The following is a 20,462-nucleotide window of genomic DNA, read 5'->3' on the forward strand; positions in this document are numbered from 1 at the left end:
AGAGGAAGGTTGCTCGATGTGTCCCTCATAATTGAAGGATGTCACGATCTTGGATGGATCCATATAGAAAACGAATAGAAATGTCAGCCAATAGAGAGAAAGAATTATGCTTAAACAGGGCAGCGAGTCTTTGCGTTCTCTCTTCCAATTTTTACAGAAAACCAGGATGTTTTATTCTGTACAATATTAGGCAGATATTTTGTTTTCTGTTTATTAAGAGTGAATGTATTTATTAGAGTGAATGTGCTGTGCGAGAGGGCTGATGGAGGAAGAATGAGTACTCAACATCCTACTTGAATTAATGAAATGTAAATAGTAAAGAATGTATGCATACTCTAGGACAATCAAACCTTTTTTAAACATAAATAGTAATGAAACAATAAACCAAATAGTCAAAATGTTATCATACAAATAAAATGTTTATTTTTAAAATTGTATAAGATTATAAAACGAGCTTCTTTTCATTTTAAAGAAGGGTTCCTTTTTACCTTTCTGACATTTTTTAAGTCACATGATATTAAATGTAGCTCGAATTAGCAGTGCAATAAATGCAATAAATCTAAATCCGATTCCTATAACTACTAATATAATTAGATCGATGTAATAATTTGTCTGAAAGAAAAAAAAAAATTAAACGAGGCAGCAAGGTGGAAAGCAATAAATATCCCTCACTTCACTGAAATTCACTGTCTCCAGGACAATCAAACCGTTTTGTGGACAAGTCGTGTTTACTTTAGTACATTTGATGTGTTCGACTCCTTTCCATTGGTTTATAAGGAGCGCCTCGTTCCCGTATTTAAACCAGGATAAGTGATGGAGCCAAGATAAATAACTCGGAATTGACCTTTAAATAAAATTGTTTAAATTTTTGTCATTAAAAATAAATAATTAATGTGAGTACCTAGTGTTCAAAAAATACCCTCCAAATAGCAAGAAAGGGATCACAATTGGTGGTGCTACAGACAAAGCCACGCCAACGTTGGCGCATGTACATGACATCAAATAACCTAGAAATAAAGTACATCAGGCTACTATTATGAATGTTCTACAGCAGCAGTTCCCAAAATTTTTCTGTTTAATATAAAATACACACCCAAATGCTAAAAAGAGGGAAAATTTGAAAGGTTGTAGGTTGAGATGAGGAGTTAGTGTCCAAGTGGATCAAAGTCATGATAGCGCAAGTGGTTAGAACAGTTTAATGAGCCGAAGGTCGTGGGTTTGAATCCCGCTTATGACACTAACTTTTTCATCTCAACTAAAACCTTAGATAAAAAAAGAATATCTAATGAAATACACAATTCAGCTGTCTCGTTATCATCCATATTGAGATTGGATGGCCACCAGGGTCTAAGTTTTTAGGGTTTTAAAGGGGGGTTAGTTTTAGGTTTTTTTTTATAAATATAAAAATATTAATATTTTTTATACAAAGTTTTTGCGGTGCACTTGTAATTAGATGAGCTCCGGCGCACTGTTTGGGAAACACTGTTCTACAGAGTATGTAATAAATGATAATACCGAATGATGTAGAACAATTTCCGACGAGTATCATTGCGACCATTGCTCCTAAAAATCTTTCAATGGGAGGATTCATCCCAATCATGTAATAAATGATCGTTGTGAATAATGAAGGAAGGGCAATAAATATTGGAAATTCGGCCAATGTCTTGGACAAGAAGTATACATCGGATCTATACATCCCGTTAGTGCATTCCCTCATGAATATAGGCAGTTCGGCACAGAAAACCTGAAAATTTATATCTCTGTAACCCAGATGTGAAAATCAGGTGTTGTGTTTCTTACATCGATTACAGCGAATACATTTTGGAAAGTTGTATTTGCTAAAGAGATGAAAATAGCGCCGTTGATGTTCATGACACCGTCTTGATCCAGTTCTTGCTGGAAGTACACCAGCCCGATCAGCATGGCCAATAGCTGAAACAAATTTTTAGTCAAGTTAGCATAGATTTTCATTGAGTAAATCTTATTACAATTGTTTGGATCATTTTCGCCCGTAGCACTGTCGGGTCTTTCAGGACACTGATCCAAGATCGCCAAAACACAGCAACAAATTGTTGCAACCAGCTCGCCTTATACTTGGAATGTTTTTTCATTTTGGAAGATATCAAGTCAGACTGGGCCTTAAGTAAAAGTAAGATGTTAAAAGGTCAATTTGGAAAAACCAAAAGTGAGGCTCACCATCGTCAAATTTGTGGTGTACGATTTCATTCTCATCCCCCTCTCGGATTTGCAGTAACCATCACATATTTTCATTATCATCGCCCTGCAGTCTTCCTCTCTGCCTGGCACGACAGAAAGTACGTGGATGTAAAAATCAGCCGGGTTGTGCGTACTCGGGCATATAGCGCCTAAGCTGAGATGTTTAGTAAAAATTTAAAATCGTAATCATTGGTTTACTAAAGACAGTAAAATTTAGACCAATATTTTTTAAGTATAAATATTTTCTTTAACTTACCTTTCAAATAGAATACTGGCTTCTTTAGGTGTACCGAGGAATACTAGGGTTCCCTCGGCCATGAACAAAATCTTGTCGAACATTGCAAATGCTCCTGAAGACGGCTGGTGTATCGTGCTGATTATGGTTTTCCCCTTTTTCGCCATGTCTCTCATTAAAGAGATGACATTCAGCGCCATGTATGAGTCAAGCCCTGAAGTTGGCTCATCACAGAAGAGCAACGTAGGATCAGTGAGGACCTATAATAATTTGAGATTTCTATGTCATGAGTTCTAACTTTTGCTTTTAGCCCGTCTCACTTCTGTAGCGAATGAAAGCCTCTTCATCTCCCCTCCAGAAACGCCTTTCAGTTTACCAGGTATGCCGACGATTGTGTTTTCACATTTTTTTAAATTCAACTAATTAGAAAGATATAATAATTAATTAGAAAGATTTTCAACAAATGTTTATTAATTATAACAGTAGGTGAGAGATTATGAATACCTCCAACATAACTTCTTCAACTCGAGCTAGTCTTTGAGCCAAAGGTAAATCTTTCTGCATCCGCAGCATGGCCTATAAACATAAAAGGCTTAATACTAGAAGCATTTTTTATTTTTTACTCTCTTACATGAAAGATCAAGCTTTCTTTGACGGTGAGTGTGCCAATGAATAAGTCGACTTGTTGTACATAGCCGGAAATGGCAGCCAGTGTTCTGCTGGACACCGGCACTCCATTTACAAGCCTTAATCCAGAAACTTCCAAGTGTCTGTCTGTTCGAAACGTAAGGCAGTTGAGCAGCGTCGTCTTTCCAGATCCACTCGGCCCCATTATGGCGAGTAACTCGCCCGGCCTCGCCTCTCCGTAAACTATACAGAATATTAAATTAACTATTTTTGTGGTCCGCTTGACCAATTAATATCATTCAATTATAATAATCATTCAATACAGAATATTTTTAAACAAGTTCGGATGAGTGGAATAAACTCTGTTTACCATTTTGTATAAGATTTTTTTGTACAATCGGTTTTCTTCTTAGTGAGGAAATGAATTTCTTGCTTAAAGGGATGTCTGCAGTGACGGACATGTCTTGCCATGTGTAATTGATGAGGCCATCTCGCATAAATGCCGAAAATTCGCTTTGAGACGAAATTTCAGGCTTTTCCAGTTGGGTGGTGGAGGTGTTCACCTAAAAATGGAACAAAAATATGTTAAACATTTCTCATTTACGTCTATATTTCTTATCAACTCAAATAAATTAAAAAAATAATAAATCTAAACACTTTTAATTTACTTAAATTCTGATTAAAAATAGGTTTAATATTCAATTGTTTACCTTAAAAATAGCAATTTTGTGAACATTTTATGAAACTTTGTAAGACAACCAGGGCCTTCATTTGCTTAACTTGATATTTGTATTATTAATAATTTATTACTGTAAAAGTATAAATTGTATTCTATGTACATGAATTTAATAAATTTACAGAAAATATGACTTGTTCCCAGGATTTTTTAATTTATTAGTTTATATGAAATAACAACATAGTTTGCTAGTTGCACTATAGTTGTAACATTCAATACAAAATATTGTTTGAATTAAATGTGGTACAGGCTTGTATTGAAAAACAGGTCAATATGTTATTTATATTGTTGTAATAGTGAAATATGCTATATTAAATATAATATGTGGTGTTTATTGACCGTTAGTTAATGATTATTTGGAGATTGTGAGATGCAGTCTGGTGTGACATAAGTTTAGAAAAGCATTTTCTTTATCATGCCAATGTTTTGTCTTTATTGAGATCATCTTCAAGGCTAAAGTGTTTGTTTTCTGTGTAAATATGTCACTATTGTGTGTAGTGCCAAAATGTTTTTCTAAACCTACATCACATCAGACCGCATCTCATGATCACCAAATAATCATTAAATATAATTTTTTGTCGTTTTCAGAAAATTGTGTTACACGAATGAGCATATCTTTTTTAATAAGGTTAACCTAATATTTTGTTATAATTTTTGGTGAGTAAAAGAAGAACGATGAAGAAGCTTGATTATTTTCACATGTAAGCATGATTCTTGCTAAATATTTTTCTAGCATTTTTCATTCTTTGTTATATTCTATGGTATAATATTATCATCGTAGTTTATTATATTCTGAATTTGTTTCATTGGAGTCAAGTGGTCAAATGTAATGTACAATATCCTGCAAGTGCCTTTAATCAGTTCTGTAGGAATAGAAATGACTTTTTTTTTGTAATTTGTTTCTTCAAGATTTAAGAAGTTTTGTGATTTAAAATATCCAAATTTATTAATTTTTGCCCTATTCTAAATGAATAATTTAACAGAATAGATTTAGTAATATTGTAATTATATAGGGCTATAGAGAGTTTATACAAATAGTGTTAAATTTTCAACAAATTGTTGATATGAATAAGCACTTTGGGAAATTGCTTTGCGGGTTTGCAGATCGATAAATGGTTAATAGATTTTTTGTATTACGCGGGCACGTGATTTTCGGCCAAAGATATGCCCCACATAATACAGGTAAGCCATGCCTTCGCTCCATACAGAGAGGGTGTAGCCATGCTGCCGGATTTAAGATTGGTTCTCGGTAGCGAGTTTCAGGGTCTCCTGTTCTGCTTTTTAGCGGAATTGAGAATTTTTTATTGTATATAGCTGCCAAAATATGTGTTTTGTTTGAGTGAGTGTATTTATTAGAGTGAATGGAGAGGGGCTGATGGTGGAATAGCATCCCCATCACCCCTTAAGCTGTGTACTCGACGGGTCGATGACAGAATATTTATAAAAGTACCCTAATGACTCCAATTAGATTAGTTTGTTATTGTATGCAGGTCGATGGAGGAATTCAGTACTCCCTATACTAAATAGAATGAATGCAATGTATATATGTGTGAATGCATTTATTTGCCTGAATTCGTATTGAATGTGTTGAAAAAAAAATTGACAAAAACATGGAATGCAACTGATTCACCCATTATAGGTATTTTGTGTGGAATGAGACATATTTTGGAACATCTGTATATACGGCATATTTTCGTTAGAGAATTTTACTTAGATATCAAAAATTTGATCCCAGTCAGATTTTTAAATTTGGACCAGTTCTCCATTCAAGCTTTTTATTGTTAATCAGAAATATTTAGTAGAATAATAGATAAGGTCGTATTTTCAACAAACAACCATTTAGTGTGCAAATGTGAAAATTGTTTCATGCCTTCAGTGACCAATAGAGCATTAAATCGTCAAAAATTTGGATTTTATCAGGTCATTCAGGTTGTTTTGTCTGGAATCTATGTAGTTACTAAACTCTAGACAAAGGCATTGAAAATATGTATAATCTATTTTCAACTAGAATATATTGTTTTGACTCAAATTAGATGATTCATGAAGCCATATTGTGAGGGACTGTGAGGTTCGGACTGAACACAACCTGCAGATTGCAGGCAGCAGTTTTGGCTGAAATCTAGTAATACACAAGATGCATCGACCATCCATAATGTAAAATTTACAATGTTCATAATGTTTTTACATAATGTAAAATATTAAGAATTGATTGATGACAATTGTGTTTGATGAAATGTTGGAATATTTTCAGTTGTATGAAAATTTCAAGTGTAAAATAGGCAAATAGTGCTGGGTTGTCAAAATTTAGACGGCTTTGATGAAATCAACTCATTTTGTTAAGATCTCGTCAGGTTTGGGTTCTAGACCAACAGATAGATGCAAAGTGTTTGATAAAAAGTTTAACAATTCGTCTCTCTTTATTTGCTAACCCTACTAATAAATGCGACAATAAACGGACCAATAATTGTAAAGTTTTAAAAAGTAAAAGATGTAAAATTATACAATTAAGCTCGATGATTTAAATTTGACACGTGTCTTTTTTGTTCCTTGCAGTTTTACGCTATAAAAAAAATTGTATTCTGGAATTTGACCAATCTGGCTTTTCTGGATTTTGTCTTTAGCTTAATTAACTAGACACTTTAACTTTGCTATAAAAATGGGTAAAAAATCTATTTTTTTAGAGGAACATATTTTGACTTGATGGAAATAGTCATTATGTCTTTTGTGCACGCTTTACTTATACCGTCAGCCGTTTTACAGCGATGCAATCGACTATCTTTTCTGTTTTTGTAATTTAAAAAAATTGTATTTACACTTTACTATTCTTTTTCGCTATTTCACAAGTAAAAGTTAAAGAAATAGGAGGAAAAAAGGAATAATAAAGGAAGGGTGTGGATCCACTTTGTTTAAAGGATGGTTCTTACAGGTTGTTGTGTACAACTACCAATTTCAAGCATTAAACGCTCATCATCAGTTTGAAGGAGTTACAAACCCGTCTCTAGACATGAATTGTAAGAGTTACGTGAAATACTTTTACAATTCATGTCTAGAGAGACGTGTTTCTAATGCTTCAGTATGACGTTGATCGTATAATTCTTGAAATTTAGATAGTTTTAATCAACCTGTGTGTAAAAGCCGTCGTATTTCAAAAAGTGAAAGTCAAGAAATGTGACAATTTCGCCGTACCATTGTGAACAATTCTCGTTTGTAAAGTTTATCTATGAATAATATTATTTGGTGCTTATGGTTCCCAATAGAGTGAAACTACTAATTTTATAGCTGATCAAAATTATTTTTGGGATAAAATATTTAATGTTATTTTAAATATCCAGTTTATATTATTAAAACATGACACTGAGACAAAACCATTTTAATTAAATAGAAGGGCAATTTGAAATATTTGGAATTTAGATTTTTGGAACATGTGTTCACTATTTACCTCCAAGTTTTCCGAAGACATGTGATTTGGGAAAGTCCGGCCTTTCTTCAATTCTCCGTCATCCTCACGCGAGCACTTCTCAAGAAGTTCCCCTTCGAAGTCCAGAGCCACTGTTGAAAAGGACGCTATACATACATCTGCGGCAGATCCGATGTACACAAATCGCTTCCTAAGGCCCAACGAAGGAGTGACACGAGACCCAAAATCACATCTGCACCCGACCCCCAAGCAATTTTGGATTTTACCGTTTTCCCCCTTTGAAAATCAGAATTAAACGGTTTTCTTATCTCCGTTAAAAACACGAGGACTCGCGAGTGAGAGTCAATCGATAATTCAAGCTGGGAAAAACAAAAGAAGAAGGAAAATCGCTCTTAGACACCAGAGGCCACCGTATCGTATAAAATTTCAAATAAAATATTTTAAATAGCAGTTGTTTTTCTAAAGCGACTAGAGCAGGTTGTAATAAACTGCTTTTTAAATTGTTTACCCTGAATTAGAATGTAATATCATTTTCTCCGTAAAATATCTACATTTTTAAGTACAATTGGTTCCCACAGAAGTGGTAATTGATTGTTTTCCGTTATATATATACCGCAGAAGACACTTTTTACTCTTTTTATAAAAGTACTCCACTTTGGTTTACTATCCGCCTTAAATGTTTTTTGAAATTGTGAGGCTGAAAAGCCGGCTCAGCGGATGTCCAGGCATACACCTTTATCATGTCTTGAGGCTTAATCTTTTCAACTTGGCATCCGTTCAAAGGCTGGGTATTTTATGGCACAGATCTCTCTTTTCCGGGTCTTATAAGGAAAAATGGGGTTAATTGAGTAAGTGCTCAAGCTTAAGGGTTGACCCCTGGCTTACAATCGTTAGAATTGCTCTTCATCAAGGGAGGAACTGACGGGTTGGGTTGTAGGTATTGGCTATGAATCGTTAGAAGCTCCTCTTCTGATGACAAACTTCCCGGTAACGTTTTAACTGCGAACCCAGGTGTAAGTACTCCATCTACTGACAATCTCCCAGTACAGGCCCGTCTTATTTGACCTCGAGTTACGAAATTTGGTCGGCGAGACCTTGGAAGTATAACTCGGCTCGTGAGCCTTGGATGAAGACATAGACCCCGGGCATTAGCACCTTTTGGAAAAGATTCACCTCCAGTCACCCTACCTCAAATCGTTTCCCAGGAACTAGCTCGGTAGGCCTCGGGTGCGGTGCGATCATGTATGTGAGATGCCCAATGATTTTAGAAGCACAAACCAACCGACAGGCACCAAGACCCCACACCTCAAAACCTCTGGACAACTGATTCCGGTTCTCACCTTTTCTATTACAGTCTATATACATACTATACATCGATTTTGTAGCTTTGAGATATTCAGTAAGGTCACCAATATCCTCAATCTGGTTAGAAAATTTGTAGTCTTCTGGGATTTTCATATTCGGCAATTTGACAAAACATGTTTTACTGTCAATTTTACTCCATGAGTACCACAAAATGGATGGTCCTCCTCATAAGAGGAACGATTGGGTGAGCTTACAATGATCTATTCTAAGCCCAGCAAACCTCTTCATGTTTGGATCCCCTGATGGATGAGCGCTGGATAAGTGGTCTTACATTTTGTTTTACTTCCTTAAGTCTGGCAATAGAGGAATAAAATAAAACCTAAGAGAAAGCCACCATAAAATCCTAAACAAGGATAATAATTTACGAAAAGGTTACTACAATGTCTCACAAAATGGTTTTAAAAATGACAAACCCTTTCAAATAAAAATAGTTTCAAGGAAGAAGCTCGTAACTAATACAGGGGCTGTTGATGTCTCTGATGATATTTCTCATTTTCATTTTCCCCTGAGAGAGTCGTCTCTGTCTGTGCTTTGCCAATACTACCTTTCCACTAAATCGAAGACACTTTGTATTTGAGTTGAAACAATTTCATCATATTTTCCTTTTATTTTACCACAACCTCATCAGCATAACCTATGGTAAGGAATCTTAACCTATTTACCTCTACAATCATTAACCACCAACAGAAGAGTGTCGATAGTACACCCCTTGGTGGCAACATGAGAGGTGTTCTAAAAAATCGTCTATGTCCATGATGTCGCCACTCAAGGCCATCTTCTCATCAACCTATTACCAAAGTAGCTACCTCGATAACTGGTATTTCCGTGTCAGGAAACCTAACAGAAAGCATCCTTCATTAATATTTCACCCCGCATGGTAGTGTCCTAACCCCGTCTTTTATCAGATTATACATCTGATATCCCTGTCACTTGTATCCTTACCCTTGGTCATGTCACAGCAATTCCCTCCTCTTACATCGATCCTTTCACTTCATTCAGGCACGTAACCTGCAGCAACATCTTCATTTAATAGAACAATGGCGCAGGACTAAGGGAATTAAACTTAACATCAATCAATAAACATTATTTTTACTCTCCGCCGACGAAAACTAGAAGACGAGACGTTACAATACTCATGACAAAAGATCAAATACATCACTAACTAGCAAACCACTAATTTACAATAGTATCAAAAATAGATCTGGATTTATGGACTAGAACTTCGGGGTTCTGCCAACCGTTCCAACATCCCAATCCAAAATCATTAGAAAAATCTGAGTGGTGATTAGTGACCGTTAGTCGATGATTATTCGGAAATCGTGGGATGCGGTCTGGTGTGACGTAGGTTTTAGAAAAACATTTTCTGTGCCATGCCAACGTTTCGATCTTTATTGAGATCATCTTCAGGGCTCAAAGTGTTAGTTTTCTGCCATTCTTGTGTATCGTGTTGAGAGTGCCCTCAAAGATCATTGAAGATGATCTCAATAAAGATCGAAACGTTGGCACGATAAAGAAAATGTTTTTGTAAAACCTACGTCACACCAGACCGCATCTCACTATCTCCGAATAATCATTAGAAAAATCCTTCTACTTATCCAATGAAACAATCCACAATGGCCTTAGTACATAATTCCCTGTCTTCCCTTTGTCCAATACGGACTCAGGGTTTATTTAACGTCCTTACCTGCCTATTGCTAGGCTTACCAGACGCCCAGGGGTGCCGAAACACTCCCAGGAGTTTGGTGGCTTCCAGTGTTTCCACCTTCAACCACCCCCGGAGAGGTAGATGAGAGTAGCTCTACCTCTGTCTCCGGTTGTCTGGTACCCTCCAGCTGAGGTACAAGTTATGTACAAACCACGACCACCACGAGTCCAACCTCAATTAGGGACTACTTAATCACCCCCTCCCGTGGTTCAGTATTATTTGTAAGGTGAGAATATCCGCCCACCCGGGGGTGGCCTCCCTCCTCCGTTATCCGAGGGGTGAGGGTTCAGTGACATAGGAGGCCTCCACCAAAATGGAGGGGGGAAAGGAAAGGATAGGAATAGGAAGGTAGGGGATTTGCCTCCATCTGGTTACTCCTAGACGCCAGAGCTGATGGTAGGACCTTGTCTAGGCCCATAGGGAAGATGCCCTTAGTACAACCAGTTACACCATCCTCCCAGTCAACATTAACCTCAATTATCATCCCCCCGGATCTCTCCAAACCCTCCACGTAGGTTAAAGAGGCAATTGCACATAGATGTCTGTAATCTTTTCCCTTGATGCTTCCCTTCATGTGAGGTATTATCAAAAGCATCCTGCCCATGAAGAAGCACAGCGCTATTTTTGAGTCTAGGCCTGCGTTGATCGTCAATCACAAATGGGTCCGCTTTTCCTTATTTCAGAAAAACACGAAAAATATTTATACTAAGAAAACTAGAAGTGATCATAGTATGAATTTTACTCTTTAAGGTTGAAAGTAGTGTAGAGAGTATATAAAGAATAATTCTTAAAAACACCCGATTTATAATATGAAAATTAAACTGTTACATGATTTGTTAAAAAAAAAATCATTTTCATTTCGCCAGGTTTATTTTAATCTCGACGAATGGTACACAAAAATCAAAAATGTTTATTTTTAAAAAACTGCCCACATTAAATACAGTTTTTCTTGACTTCGTGTGCTATTCAGTTGCCAGGTCCTTTCGAGGCTTTTCCCGATCAGACAAGTTTGAAAATGGACCTGATTAGCAGAGCGAAGAACGCCAGCAAACGGAACAGACCCAGCAATGCCGTCAACATGAACATATCATATGTGAAGTTCTTCTGCAGAATAAAACACAAATCATTGCAGGCCACGGATTATTTGGTTGTTTGGCTCACCTCGTTAAAATTAAGCGTTTCCAATATGATAAGACCGTTCTTTGGACAAGTCGTGTTCATTCTGGTGCACGGGATGTTATCCACGCCTTTCCACTGGTTGATAAGCATGGCCTCGTTGCCGTATTTGAACCAGGACAAGTGTTGGAACCAAGCGATATACCACGGGATAGACCTTAAAAAATATTTTAATAATTTTTTCCCCATATTTATTGTATTTATGTTCAAACCTCGTGTTCAAAAAGTAACCCCCGAACAGCAAAAAAGGTACGACGATCGGAGGAGCCAATGACAAAGCTATTCCAACGTTCGAACAAGCGCAAGATACCACATAACCTAAAATTAATCAATAATTAATAAAAGTCCGAGAAAATTGACAAAAAAAAAAAATTACCGAAGGATGTAGAGATGTTTGCTATGAGTACCAGTACGGCTGTCGCACCTAGAAATCTTTCCACATCAGGGTTCATGCCGATCATGTAGTATACGATAGAAGTGAAAAGCGTCGGCTGTGTTATAAATAAAGGCAGTTCGGCGAAGGTCTTTGCTAGAAAGTAAACGTCCGTCCTGTACATCCCGTTGCTGTGCTCTCTCATGAAAATCGGCAGCTCGGCACAAAAGACCTAAAAGTAACTGACTGGTGCTAAATTCAAAAAATTAATTCTATTCCTTACATGAATCACGGCAAACATGTTCTGAAAAGTCATATTTGCTAAAGCTACAAATATAGCACCATTAATGTTCATGACACCGTCTTGATCAAGTTTCTGTTGGAAATATATCAGACCAATAATCAAAGCTACCATCTAAAATAAAAATTTCATACAAAATTAAAAATATATGTGTTATAGTTTAAAATGTTTTTATAACGTAAAAACGTTATAGGTTAAAATGTTTACTATAGATTGTATAAGTTTTGCTCTTAGCAGAGAAGGATCTTTCAGCACGCTTATCCAAGAACGCCAAAACACTGCTACGAACTGTTGGCACCAATCTGCCTTGTATTGTGACTTCTTTTTCAACCTATGTGATGCTTCGATAAGTTCCTGTAAGCATTGAGTCGTTAATCAGGAAAAACTGACTGTGTATACACCACTTGCCTTGTCACCGCTCTCCATTACGCTCCTCAATCTCAACCCCGTTTTGCTATTACTGAAGGCATCACATATCATGGCTATTGTGTGTCTACATTCACGTTCCTTGCCTGGGGCGATAGCAAGCAGGTGTATGTAATAATCCGCTGGGTTATGGTTGGTCGGACACTCTGAGCCTAAACTGAAGAAGGCGTGAGTAAAAGCAGTTCTGCAAAATAGTTATGTCAATAGGGTACACCTTTTGAAAAAGGTTCCGGCGAGAGAATGGCTGCCGAGGAATGCGACTTTTCCCTCGGCCATGAACACGACTTTGTCGAACATGGCGAACACTTCTGATGATGGCTGGTGGATGGTGCTGATGACGGTCTTGCCTTTTCTCGCCATCTCTCTCATCACCGATACGACGTTCTGGGCCATAAACGAGTCCAGACCGGAGGTGGGCTCGTCGCAGAAGAGTATCGGAGGATCCGTGAGCACCTGGAAGAATCCTCGATGAGAAGAAGAAAGAAGAATAGAAAAAACTGCTAACCTCTGCGGCAAAAGACAGCCTTTTCATCTCTCCTCCTGATATGCCTTTGATCTTTCCGGGTATTCCGACGATCGTGTTTTCACACTTTTTCAAATTCAGCTAATTAAAATCATGCATTAGTTACAATGAGTTTCAACCAAGTCGTATAAAATTCAATAAAAAGCTGGAAGAAATTTCTCAAGGTCTTAGGACAACAAAACACCTCGAAATTCAAGCCAAACTTGTATACAAATTGACTAGATATAAACTTGTATACAAAGTTTCCTTAAGAAAAAGATGCATTGTTAAACGGATACGGCTGGAGTCAAATGTCAGGGAAATAAGCCGGTTGGGGCAAGGCGTTGACTCCTTCACGGAATTCCTCCAGACACTTTATTTGTCCAACTTTGGAACTGAAGGATTTATACCGAATGATGGATTTATACTTCTATGTTGGAATAACGAAATTCGACTAACCTTGCTTATAAATCTGACATCACCGCCTGATAGTCTTTTCCATTCACGGAAAGAACAAAATTAATTACTTTAACCCAATAAGTCTATGTAATTTGGTAATGATACTACTTCAGTTTCGAAGCCAATAAAGAACAGTAGAACCGTGTCGAGACATCAGGGATATAAACAGGGTGTCACGATTCCTTCCATGTGCGAATATTGGCCTTAAACTCTAAGGGTGTGTTCGAATAAAGTTTTGCTACATCGTTACGTTAATCTGATTGATCAGTAGTGGACATCTCTTCTAACTCTATGTTACTTTGGTTCAGACCAAGAAGAAGGATTGAGCTGATATGACGATAGGGATATAAACAGGGTATAAGAGTTCAAGATTCCTTCCATGAAAACAACTCGAAGAATGTGAATGTTATTTGTATTGCTGTCATGTTAATATTGATTAAAGCGAAGTAAATTGTTTCTAAAAACTTCATTAAAGTGCGAAGCAGTTTTTTTCCTTGCTCTTTTAATCATTTGACCAACCGGATATCCAATCCGCCACCAGTTGACCTCGCACCACTCACTGCTCAAGTTCTTAAGACGACACCATCGCATCTAGAGCTTCTTGACCAAAGTGTCCCAGAAGACAGCGAATCTCGGTTTTCCCTTCTTAAATTCGCGTTTCAATTTTTTGACAGTAAATGAACATATAAAGTGCATTGAATAAAGGTACAATGAAACGGTCAAATGAGGATTCGTACTATATAGTAATTTTGGTTTTTTTTTTAATTGTAGTGGCCATCACTAATCAACAACGACAGCAGACTCGTCAACCCGACGAGCTCTCACAAATCACTACTGGAACACCGTCGGCTACAGCAAGGGTACTCGCAGCATTAAGCTGATTCTCGCCTTCTAAACACAGCCGACTTGGCTATAAACGCCAACTGCTGCTCTCGGCTAATTGCTGCACTCGAATACCTTCGGCCTCTCTGAAGTCAACCGACTCACGCCCCCCGGACCTCAGCCAACGGTTTACTCGGTCACAGACCACCACCAACGGCACTACTCACACGGTCTTGGCCTCGATCCATCTACGAAACAACACCGGCCCTTTATGGGGCCACCAAAACTCCCAGTCACTAAATAAACATTTACCTCCAACATAACTTCTTCAACTCGAGCTAGCCTATTTGCAAAAGGCATACCCTTCCGCATGCGCAGCATAGCCTGTAAAAAGTAAAAACTGTAGAAAGAAGTTTTTAAAAAAAAGTACAGCATTACATGAAAGATCAAGCTTTCTTTGACGGTGAGTGTGCCAATGAATAAGTCGACTTGTTGCACGTAGCCGGAAATTGCAGCTATTGTTCTGCTGTTAACCGGCACCCCGTTAATCATCCTGAATCCAGAAATTTCAAGATTCCTGTCGGTTCGAAATGTAAGGCAGTTGAGGAGTGTCGTCTTTCCGGCTCCGCTCGAGCCCATGATGGCCAGGAGTTCGCCAGGTTTCGCCTCTCCATAGACTAAACATTAAAATATAATAATAATCGTTTCAGACAAGAAAAATTAAACCGTATCTACTTAGGTTTACCGTCAGTGATGAGGGCTTTTTTCACGATCGGCTTTTGCGTCAGCTTATTGGCAGCTTTCTGGCAACAGCTATTGCTGTTCTTAACTGTGAGTTCCTTCCAGGAGTATGTGATGTGGTCATCTATGGCAAGTGCTGAAAAGTGTTTTGTTGGCGAAACTGATTTTTCAAGTTTTGTTTTAGATTGTACCTAAGGAAATAAATAGATCGATTTAGTAAATATTTGTAAAAATAGCCCTGTAATAGAAACAGCGTTCCTAGAGTCGACATGGAGAGTTGATGTGGAAGCTCATGTGAATCTTAAATCTTAAATTTTATCTGACTAATCAGTACAATCATATTTGTCAGACGACTGCAATATATTGATTGTATACAATTTCCGTTTTATCTAAATCACGTGTACTTTTGGCTTGTAGTAAGACCAACACTGCAGCGATAAATGGAAGGCAGATTATACCGTTATTGACTTCCGAAATGTTCAGTTAAAAAGTCAATTTTCGTGATTGCCAGTAGTCCAAACCAAAGGACCAAACTCACAGGTGTTTCGCCAAGAAGAAAGAGCACGGAGGTGTTGACCTTTTTCCAGATTGTCACATTAGCTATTAGCTCAACACCTATGACAAAATGTAGTGAACTGCACTATCGAAATGGCAAATGGCAGGGTTTAGCCTCCTTTTTTTTTATACCTCTGATGGTGCGAATTTGACTATGACTGTTACCGACCAATGCATGCATAATCAGCCAAAATCAAGAGGTACATTAAGAAACAATTGCTTTATAGTTTATTAAAGCGACGCTAAGAGCATTACGTGCTAAATTGCCTTAGTTTAAACAAAATATCCTGACCAACCAAACAAGACAAACATCTTGCGTTTGAAACAAGCGAAGTTCGAAGAAATGGATAGAGTAAGTATTGAATAAGTATCGTCACGCTATGACTTTTTCAGGTAATTGAATAATTGATATAATTTTTTAAACCTAAAATTTATTTAAACTTCTGTATAAGACAACGAAGACAACGCTCCCGTGCATATTTAACATGCCAAGAAAAATTCTCATAAATGGCAATAAGCAGCGTTTTATCTCTGCCTGCCTACAACCCTGAGGTCTCGCCATCTGATTATAAACTTTCCTTGTCAATGAAATCAACTGTAAGCCGTGGGTACTCTAACCATGAGGTTTACCAAAAAGGAAGTTCCTTTAATCAGCATTGACTAAACACCAGTAGATCACCGTGGCAAAAATATCTTGTGTTTGATACAAGCAGAGTTCGCAGCAATAGAAAGAAGCAGTGTTTTGCTTTCTTACATCCTGAAGGTAGCACCATATGATTATAACTTTTTCTGGTAAACGGAATCAACTTAAAGCAGTGGCTCCCAAACTGAATCGTTCACGGAGAACTTAAAGTTGGGAAGAAAGAAAGCATTCGTGAAAATGTCTATGGGCTAGGTTTTGCCTCTCCCTTGTAACATCCCTAAGATCACACCATATGAACTATAATAACCTAACGGTCAACGGAATCACCAAAAACAGTGACCAACCAAAATTAAATAATTTAAGAAGAAAGAAGCGTTTAAAGGTTGAAGACACAATAGTGTCGACAACATGGCAACACTTGAAATAAGAAAAAAATCGCAGACATTGCAACTGGCAGCATCTTTCATCTCCCTGCTTATAACTCTGAGGTAGCTCCATTTGACTATGAACTTTCTTGGCCGATTTAATCAATTATTGCAAATCCTTACCAAGATGGAAGTGCTTATAGGGTTATTCCTTACTTTCTTATATTCGAAAAGTAGCATCGTCTAACTATGACCGTTCATGTATAATGGCATCAACTACTGCATATTCTTGGCTTTCCAATCAAGATGCTTACAAAGAAGGAAGGTTTTATTGGAATTTGCTTGAATTTGAACTTTAACAGTTCGAGTTTATAAAACAAAATATTCCTTACTTCCTTATTCGACCAAAAACAAAAAAGTTCACCAAGATAACATATACCACCAACGGTTGATTGACAAAATTCAGATTCAAAAGTTTGAAATGTTTTTTTTAATGCTCGATGTATATGTTATATGATTTTTACTTTTCCAGGATAATAAATATAAATATAACGGATTGTCTTTTGTAATTAATAAATTGCCTTATTTTTTAATTCCATATTGTTTATAAAAAAATTCTCATATGACGGTTTACCTTTGGGGTATGAACATTAAAAGACGACATGTGACGACAGTTTTTTAGCCCGGATTCAGTGTTCCATCAAGTTTCTCAGGGCTTTTTCTCTCAAGCAGGTCTTTTCCACGGGCTTCATTTGAACTTTCGATCGAGACAGCTTCCCATTTTTAAGGCCGCATTTACAGCGTTCGGCAAGTGCTTATTTCGGTTCGTCAGGCGCTCGCTGAAATCGACGCAGCCTCGGAAAATCCTCGGACGGAAAGTGAGAACTAAAGGATCGTTTTCCCATTTCAAACATCATTCGAACAAAGGCTCACATGGGAAAAGCACAAGTTGGTTCAAGAAGATGGAAGAAATGGGAAAAAAAGGCCTAATCATGAACACCGGTTTTCTTTTCAAAAACAGACTTAAACATAATAAATAAAAGGATTTACCTTGTAATATAATTCAATTCCTGTCTACCTTTAACTGAATTTATACTGGGACGTTAAAAATAATGCGCTAACATTAAAAAAATAAAAAATAAAATAAAAATTGTGATTTTTTGACATATTATTGTCTGAAATATTTTACATATGACCCCTCAAAAGACGATTTAAAACAGTATTATTTATTAATATCGGACTCGTTAAAAAACATAAAAAATATTTCTCGAAAAAAAATTTAAATGTTCAAATAATAGTTAAACTTTAGATATTTTTGCAAACCCTTCCATCAAAATTAGACCAATAACTCCTTGATTATTTTTTAATCGTGAAAAAAAGCTATGAGGAATTTAATCTATTCCATTACCTTCTTTTATGGTGAAAGTGTCTACGGTTATACATACAGCATTATTGAAAATCCGTTCTGTGTACATTTATGCCGTCATAAAACTTCTTCATTCCATAACGTTCGTTTTTATTTTATTTTATAGGCATTCACTACTGCACATAGCATTTGTACGCTGATACTAATGAGTCTTTTCATACTACTCGATTTTTTGCTGTCCTCCAATGACTACCCATGTCTTTCAATGACTAACAAAGAACCCAAAACTTCAAACCGATTAATCAAAATTTGAAGACCACAATCGATTATTGGGGTAAAGTATCTGATTTGGTTCAATTATTTTAATTAATAATCAATAATTATTAAAAGGATAAAAAGTTTCATTAATTTTTAATAATGTTTATATTGACAATTTTAAATTTGTTGATAAGTATACCATTTATCATACCAAAGAACCCCAAAATTCAAAACCGATTAATCAATATTTAAAACCACAATCGGCTTGTGGATACTTTACTGAACTGGTAATTTAATTAATAATAAATAATTAAGAAACGCAGAAATGTATTAAATTGTTTTTACTAAGGTTATATCTATAGAGCCGTTTCTCATAACAAAGAACAAGAATGACAAAATTGTTTAGTAGAAATGTAAACTTAATTGGGACAATGTATTGTTGTTTTAATCCATACTATTATTAATAAAAGAAAACCAGAATATATTTGTGCTAACAATTATCATACAACTTAAAATCAACAAATTTGATGACTGGTTGATTTTAAACTCAGTATGATTACTTCATATTAAAAACTTTTTTTCAAAATTTGTATTAAAACAACAAAAAATAAATGATTATTTACAGATACAATTTAAAATTTTAGGAATAAAAGGAAACTTTACTTGCACTGAGTTGTAACTGTTCCCCGATCCGTTTTTCCCCTGAAGGATCAACGGCTGACTTTCCTCGCTGATTGTCATTTTCCGTCACATGTGACCCCGGGGGTTGGATTTGGGGTTGTTCTAACAGAAAGAACGACTGAGTCTCAAGCGTCGTTATGTAACACAGAGGTTTGCTGGTGTCGTTATGTAAGCTCCCTTCCTCTTGGGCCCCAACCCGTTTCGCTCCGACTGGTTGTAAGCACTGATGATCCCGGCTTCCCTTGGCCCTTGGGAAGAGAAAACCGTCGAAATTGATCGAATAATCGATAAATTGTACTTAAAACAGTGCCAATGTGCTTTTGAATTATTCGCCTATTTTACATCTTATCCTGCTATTATTTTTAAACTTAAAATTCGCCCTAATAAATTACATTAATCCATTTACAAAGACCCAGAGTAGAGTATTCAATATGCCTCGAGGTGATTAGAAATGAAGTCCATACTTTCACGCTAATAAATTACATTTATACAAACCAGATTTAATTCGCATTGCCCCCGTGACTCAATATTCGTCAGGATGATTGGGGAAGAAGCTCCTCCATTTACGCTAATAAATTACATTCACACACACTAGACCATTTAAGCCCCCAGAGTAGAGTATTCAATATGCCTCGAGGTGATTAGAAATGAAGTCCGTACTTTCACGCTAATAAATTACGTTCACACACACTAGACTTTCATTCAACCTGTCTTAGAATACGTGATATTTCTCTGTTTCCGCACTAATAAGTTACATACACTTTGTACATTATCACAAATAAGAACTGATTGTCATTCACTCTTTCCACTCATGCAAATAAATCAAGACAGAATACATATTATAATTTATTCGTGCTCGAGTACTCGATATTTCTTGGGCTCAAGGGATCCCCTCTCCCCCGACATTCTCGCTAACAAATACATTTGTTTCAGTCAATAACATATAGCCAAACATAAACCTACACAAAAAAAATGTAAATCCACTTACGAAATTAATGTTTAGGTCACTGAGATATTGGATCAGCCAGGATGCTGTGCCCTCTGGCCGTAATTCGAAGTTCGTTCTTTGCTCACTCAATCCTTTACAATTCGTTTGTAAAAGGTTTTGGAACAAAGAAGACAAATGAATGTTCTTATCGGTTACAGTCATTCAAATTTGTAATGTGCATTCCATTATTTAAGTGATAGTATGGATTTTTTTTTAAGTAGTATGGATTGGATGGCTATTTATTCTAACTATTTTAAAAGCAAGAGGTGAATTGCTGAGTCTTAACAATGGTGTAAATAGAGGAGAAGAAATAAGCGGGTATCTTTCTGCGATACACAAAAAAAAGATGAAAAAACTTATCATTTCATGAAGATATGTACAATATTCAGAGTATTCCAATTGGACTGGTTCGTCAAAGACGAACTGAGTTTTCAAAAGCCATAACGTATTGAATGTAAAAAATTGGTATAACTTATTTGTAAAGTAGGTATTAAAATATAGGG

At 36.5% G+C, this 20,462-nt stretch overlaps 1 protein-coding gene across 1 annotated transcript; it reads right to left on the reverse strand.

Moving 5' to 3' along the window:
* Positions 1-477: 477 nt before the first annotated feature.
* LOC106666490 (ABC transporter G family member 37-like) lies at positions 478-19,144 on the reverse strand. The gene is given in 25 exon segments (XM_024226596.1): positions 478-612; positions 673-844; positions 902-1,007; positions 1,516-1,744; positions 1,801-1,932; positions 1,989-2,138; positions 2,197-2,371; positions 2,474-2,712; positions 2,773-2,871; positions 2,957-3,028; positions 3,084-3,322; positions 3,450-3,642; positions 7,255-7,509; positions 11,306-11,407; positions 11,465-11,636; positions 11,692-11,797; positions 11,856-12,084; positions 12,136-12,267; positions 12,361-12,736; positions 12,794-13,032; positions 13,085-13,183; positions 14,675-14,746; positions 14,801-15,039; positions 15,108-15,294; positions 18,954-19,144. Coding segments are annotated over 25 exon segments (4,197 nt in total). The 5' UTR covers positions 19,032-19,144; the 3' UTR covers positions 478-507.
* Positions 19,145-20,462: the final 1,318 nt, after the last annotated feature.

Source organism: Cimex lectularius, unplaced genomic scaffold, assembly GCF_000648675.2.
Source record: "Cimex lectularius strain Harlan isolate CLEC.00 unplaced genomic scaffold, Clec_2.1 scaffold85, whole genome shotgun sequence".
Lineage (NCBI taxonomy): Eukaryota > Metazoa > Arthropoda > Insecta > Hemiptera > Cimicidae > Cimex > Cimex lectularius.